The following is a 6000-nucleotide window of genomic DNA, read 5'->3' on the forward strand; positions in this document are numbered from 1 at the left end:
CGAGCGTAACAAATAGCCAATCTCCACGAGGAGAAGGCCGCTCAAACCCTCGACCCGTCCCGGAACGACATTTTATAACATCTTCGCCGACGTCTAGTGTCTTTAAAGCCACTTACGCTTCCAGACACCTTCGCAGAGGCCAGCCTCGGCCGTTCCGAGCTCCGCGGAAGTGCCACGGAAACACTTCGGGGGCTTAATTCTTCGTCGACGCGGCTGTTGGCGTCGACGACCAGGCAATTCTCTCGAACAATAAATGAACAATAAATTGCAGCTCGTCGGCAAACCCTTTGTCGAAATGTTTTGAATTTTTTAGTCTCCGTTCTGCTATACAGTTGGAAAAGAGCTCATCGAGTATTGCCATACAAATTTGAAACTTGTTTTTTATTATCCTTATTACTTAATTATTATTTATTAGTTATTTATATTACGAGATATCCGGGAATTTTTGAAAACGTTCGTGTGGGATCGATGATTTGATATTTCGTGAATTAATATTTAATATATGTATATAAACACTGAAACGCGTATGTTTAATAAATTGGAAGAATATCGAAAATATTTATTGGCAAAAATGCGCCGAGAATCCGCGCCCTATTCATTCGAGCGATAAGAAAAAGGGATGATGATAATCGAGTTTGTGGCAATCAGGACCTTCGCCGGACCAAGGGTGCCAGATTAGGTGTCAGCTCCGATTCGGTCGCTCGACCCAGCAATCTTCCGCGCCCGGAAGAATCAGAATTCTGATTTCGAAAATACGTCCGTGTATTCCGAGCTCGCACCACGATGGCTCGACGGCGAGCGACGAATAATCGGCTGGATCCCGACCGACCCGAGTCGGTTCGGTTGTTCGATGATCGAAGTTCGGAAGGACCGATTCGCCAACGAGGACGATAAAATCTGAATTGAATTCTACGAAGACCCGGGGATCGATGGCACTTTACTTCGCCGAAGAAAGTACGAAGCGGTGACAACCGGGGGGCCGAGTCGAGTCGCTTTCTATATTCCATGCTATAAAGGGAGGTCATGCCGAGCGAACTTCAAAGATTCTCCCGTGTTTCCGAGATCCTCGTGCCGTTAAGATGCCCGGTAAAAGTGTTCGACGGTTTCGTGAAATTTGTGAAGCCGGCGGAGGTTCGCTCGGTGTCGTCGGAATTGAATTTTTCGGGGAGTCAATGGGTTAGTACTTCATGGGATTGTACTTTGGGAATGATCCATAGATCGGTAGTTGTGATAATGTTACTGGATATAATGTAAACTATTTTTTAGTAGCTTTTTATAGTGGGAAGAAAGTGGCAAAATTTAATTATTAATCGACCACGATATTTTTATGCAAAATGAGAGATAAGTGTTGCTTAGCAAAGAATGGGAATTAAATAATTAATTCCTTTCTTTAGTCGGTATACAATGCGTTAATATACAACTATGTATCAGATATTGTATAAATATTTAATACCACAACTACTACATCTACGTGCACCAGCCAAATGAAGGGTCCACCAGTTGCGACTGAAGCAACAGACCAAGAAGTCGCATTTCGAAAACGCTCTCGCCCGCGTATAGTGCAACAGGGTCTACGCGCCGCTAAAGAACTGGAAAAGGTCTTGATCCGTCACACGTTAATTACATTATTGTTTCGGCAAGGGAGCTTTCGCGAGGGGGGTCTCGGGTAGAAAAAGCCTCGGCCGTTTTCAGGACAATTACTTGGCACGGGCAAGTTCTTCCGTAACCGGAGGGGGGTGCGGCTCAAAGGCCGTTAAAGTGACGGGCCGGCGACCGAAGGCGCGGCGGATCCTTTGTGGCAGAGCGCGTCCAGCCCCGGCCGGCTAAGTGCATTCCTTTATTAGAGAGTTTCAGAGCCGGCGGAAGAGCCGGTATACTTAAGTGCGGCGACCGACCGACGAGTGAGCCCGGTATACCCCCCTCTCCGTTTTGCACTTTGAATGGCCGGTTCTCCTAAGTGCGATCCACTTTTCAGGCTACGCGGCTGCGCCGTATAATGGCCTCGCGACGAGGCAAACTACCCCCCGACGATGACTTTTCACCCGGTCAGCTCGTGTTTCTTACAATCATTTCGATTGGACCACTCGAACGTCCGGGCTTCGACTCAAGAGGAAAGAAATTTTAGGGAGTCTCCAACCCTCCTCAACCCTCGTTCAGTTTCTGATGAAATGATACATTTTTGCTGGCATTTTCTGTATTGTCACTTACATCACCGTATCAAAAAAATAATTTATTTAGTCTGGCACTGTGTTACCCCTTTGATCAGGAGGTGTTAGGTCCTTGAATTTTACAACAATTCTGCTAGTCCGAAAAATGTTCTGTTTAGAGGTAGACTGTTTGCTACCCCTATTACACAGTTTTAATACTCGCTGATTGATTTTTCTTGATTTTGAGAATAACCAATGAGTGAGTCTGTTTTAAAGAAGGCATCCTTTTCTTACGCCTTAGCACGTCTTTCTAGGAGATTGCTGGTGTAACCTCGACAATATATTTCAAGCTCATTCAAATCGGTATCGCAACCCTATTCAGAATAATTAACAAAATCGTTTCGTGTATCGTGCCAAACGCGATAGATTAATTAACAGTTCCCTTGAAAAAGTCACAATTTCTGCCGCTGGTCGAGCGCCGAAGGCCGGGGTTCGCGCTGGCATGCCGAGAGTCTACAAACGCGGGCCAAAGCAACCGGAAAGAGTTGAAAATGTTTGTCAAAGCGAAATGCCTCTTAGGTCGGCACCCGCGTCGAAATGGCGATGCATTTTTAGACTGGCCGTACGCGGGCGCGTAATGGATCGTGCCTGATCGAAAAAATGCAGGAACCGCTGCGTCTGGGGAAAGGGGTCGGCCCGCCGGGCCGCCTATAAATCGGGCCACGTGTGCGAGACGCAGCTGTGCCAGCCGTTTTTGACGCGTTCTATCCATTATTGGAGATCAGCCGGCTATTATTACATCCTGCCCGACGGCTTCTGTCCGCGGGACCAGGGGAGAAAAAAAAAGAGCGTCGGCGAATCTCGGTGACGCCTCGCCGACGCAATTTCGGAGTCGGAATCGGATCCGAGCGGCCAAGAATATCGCCGGGACAAAAGGAGCGCGCTATCTAGACAAAGGAAGGGTTTTCGGTAGCAGATTAGGGGAAGAAAGGAGTTTATTGGACGCGTTACTATGGTATAATACTGTTCGTTAAGATTTTAATATTCTTTCGGAAGTCATTTTGCGAAGAAAGCGTACTTGGACGCCTTTCAACGTTATCGTTGGCTTTGTTACGATTGTCGAGTAATTGTATTTTTTAAATGTTTCTTTTTTAAGCTGACTCTTTTCAGACTAAGAAAATTATGATTTTAATGGATACACAAATTATCAGTTTTATAGAAAAATTAATAGAAATATATGTTGATGTAATTCAGTATTGGTTAAGACAGGATTGTATTACATTAAGTACAAGTTGAAAGCAAAATATATAATATATTAGAATTTATGTAATAAATAAAATTAGTGGACAATATTCAATGTATAAATAATTAATCGATCGACGTTGTTAAGAACACTCGCTTGGTGACGCGGAGTCAAACTGCTAATTGAACAGATTCAAATTAAAAGAATATTCTTTGTCTTTATATATATTCAACGTTGTTAAACTCAGTTTTTAAACAAATATAAACGAAACGATGACAACAATTCTTTCGACTCCGGGAATCGAATTACAGGGAACGTTGATAAAAGCGATTCGTAAACCAATTGACGAACGAATGTTCCGCGTCCGTCGTCAGAAATTGCTTGCACGAAAAATGGGGTGAAAGAGGGGTAGGAAGCGGCAACGGGATAGGCAGTTTCGGGGATTCATCGGTCGCGTTTTGATTTTTCAGAAGCACTCGAGGCGCTCTCGAATCGGTTGAAACCGCTCCGGCAATGGGGGAAGACCTTGGTCGGCGACCACTCGACAATCGACCCTGGCAACAATTTCCTATCCGTTCCGTGTTTCAATTTCAAAGTATTCAGGGTGTTCCATCGGTACATGTGTACAACGGGCCAGATATTTACAGATCTACGGGACAAGTGAACAGCACCCTTTAAGCACCCTCTAAGCATCCATTTTATTCATTTAATGTTCGAGGTTTCTTTTAGACGCGAACTTGCAAAGTTAAACGTGCACAAAGTGAACAAAATTGAACTTCGCCACTATAAATTATTTTATCTAAGAAGGAGAAGAATTTTATATAAAAAATTAAATATAGAGTCGACCGAGAAATTAAAAAAATTAGAAAATTAAAAATTTTTTTAAAAATTAAAAAAGTCGACCGAGCTGTGTATAGAGATGACAGACGATTCAGAAACAGTGCCGAATTAAACAAATTTATATCGCAAGTTTCCATAAAAAAAGAAACGTTGTTTATACCATCAGTTAAATTACTATCGTATTGATTTTGCCACGTGTCGTCTTTTCGTCCTAAAGTGGAGAAACGACTTATAATCCTCATCGATAGCCCAATTGCCGCGGCATGTAACCCGCGCGTCTCGATGACCGGCCATTTTCTGTTCGCTTCCTCTAAACAGAGCCGCATTGTTTCTTCCGCTCGTTTGGCAAATAAGTCTCGCGGGAATTCTTGCTCGTTTTACGACGAACGGCGAAAGGTATTTCCATGGTCGTTACCGGGACGCCAGAGTCCGCGGTTTTGTCGCCTAAGCGGACACGGACCGAAAGAGCTGCTGCTCCTCGGAGCATTTCAGAAACACTGGCGGCGGATTATTTGAAGAATTTCATCAATAATGAACTTGCGATCGGAAATTAAGAGCAGCCGGCCCGTAGAAGAATTTCTATCGATGGCACTGCGCCTCCGTATCCCCGTGAAGCTTTATTAAATAACTTTGTACAGGCTTCCGGGCCGCCATTTATTTCATACTGAAGTTATTGAGCAGCTTTTTCCACTTTTATTCGGACGGCCGTTTCTCATCCCAGTGGTCTCGAGCGAGAAAGAAGGGCTCTAGAATTACGTGCTATAATATAGGTCGAAGGAAATAGATTCTTAGCAACGTCTGATATTGGTGGCCATTCGTTCCGATTACATCGCTGTAAATAACCGACGGATCAATGGACGATTTTATGTAGAACGAAAGAGATGAGAATTCGGTTATTGTTTTTACAAGGATGTAAGAAACTAGTAAATGATTATATGCTATTATTTGATTTATTAAGTGTGAAAGTATTTTTCGAATTTTGTGTTCATGAAAGAATAGAACAAATATAAATAAAACCAATAATAAATATATCGAGCATGTAGAAACAATTCTCAACACTCGCGCGTATATCAAAGAGATAGCAAACTGGTTAAGTCGCGTACAGCCGTGTCGATGCCGCGCTCTTCATTAACCACGATGCCGGGCAGCGATCATATTTCACGCGGCAACAGGCCTAGTAATTAAGTTAATTAAGCCATCGGTTGCCGAAAATTGCAGGAGCGGGGAGAGCGGCGGGAGCAGCGCTTCCGGTTCAAGGACAAGCCTGTCGGTCCAAGAGGAGCTCGGCTCGCCGACGCCGTGGAAGCACCGGCGGCGAGCGTCGACGTTCAACGAGGCGCACCTGGAACGCGTCGAGGACAACTCGCCGAAGACGCTGAGGAAGAGATCGTTCAGCTTCCACGAGCAGCCGGTCTACATCCGATCCTCGAGGAAGGACTCGTCGAACGAGACAGCGGCGCAGAGGAAGCCGGTCGAGAAGCAGGAGGGCGAGCTCAGTTTGCCACCCCCTTGCACCTGTCCCTACTTCGGCGAGTCCTCGAAGCGGCAACCGCCCCAGCCGGCGGGCGAGATCGTGATCGTGTCCAGCGACACCATGAAACCGATCACGGGAAAGAGTCTAGAAGGTAACCTCCTCAAAGGGAGCAATAGCGGACGAATCGAACCCAGCCGAAGCTACGAGCTGAACTCTGTGGTCACGTGGCGAGGGGGGAGGAGAGGGTCCAGTTTAGGTGAGCCTCACGATGCATTTTGTACACCTGGTAGACGACG

General features: G+C 45.4%; 1 protein-coding gene across 1 annotated transcript in view; it reads left to right on the plus strand.

Moving 5' to 3' along the window:
* Nucleotides 1-6000, plus strand: part of 5-ht2b (5-hydroxytryptamine receptor 2B) — a 160389-nt gene that overhangs the window by 130272 nt on the left and 24117 nt on the right. The window contains exon 6 of the mRNA XM_078184361.1: nucleotides 5449-5960. Within this exon, the coding sequence (XP_078040487.1) occupies nucleotides 5449-5960 (512 nt within the window). The remainder of the gene's footprint in view (nucleotides 1-5448; nucleotides 5961-6000) is intronic.

This window comes from Augochlora pura, chromosome 6, assembly GCF_028453695.1.
Source record: "Augochlora pura isolate Apur16 chromosome 6, APUR_v2.2.1, whole genome shotgun sequence".
Classification (NCBI taxonomy): Eukaryota; Metazoa; Arthropoda; class Insecta; order Hymenoptera; family Halictidae; genus Augochlora; species Augochlora pura.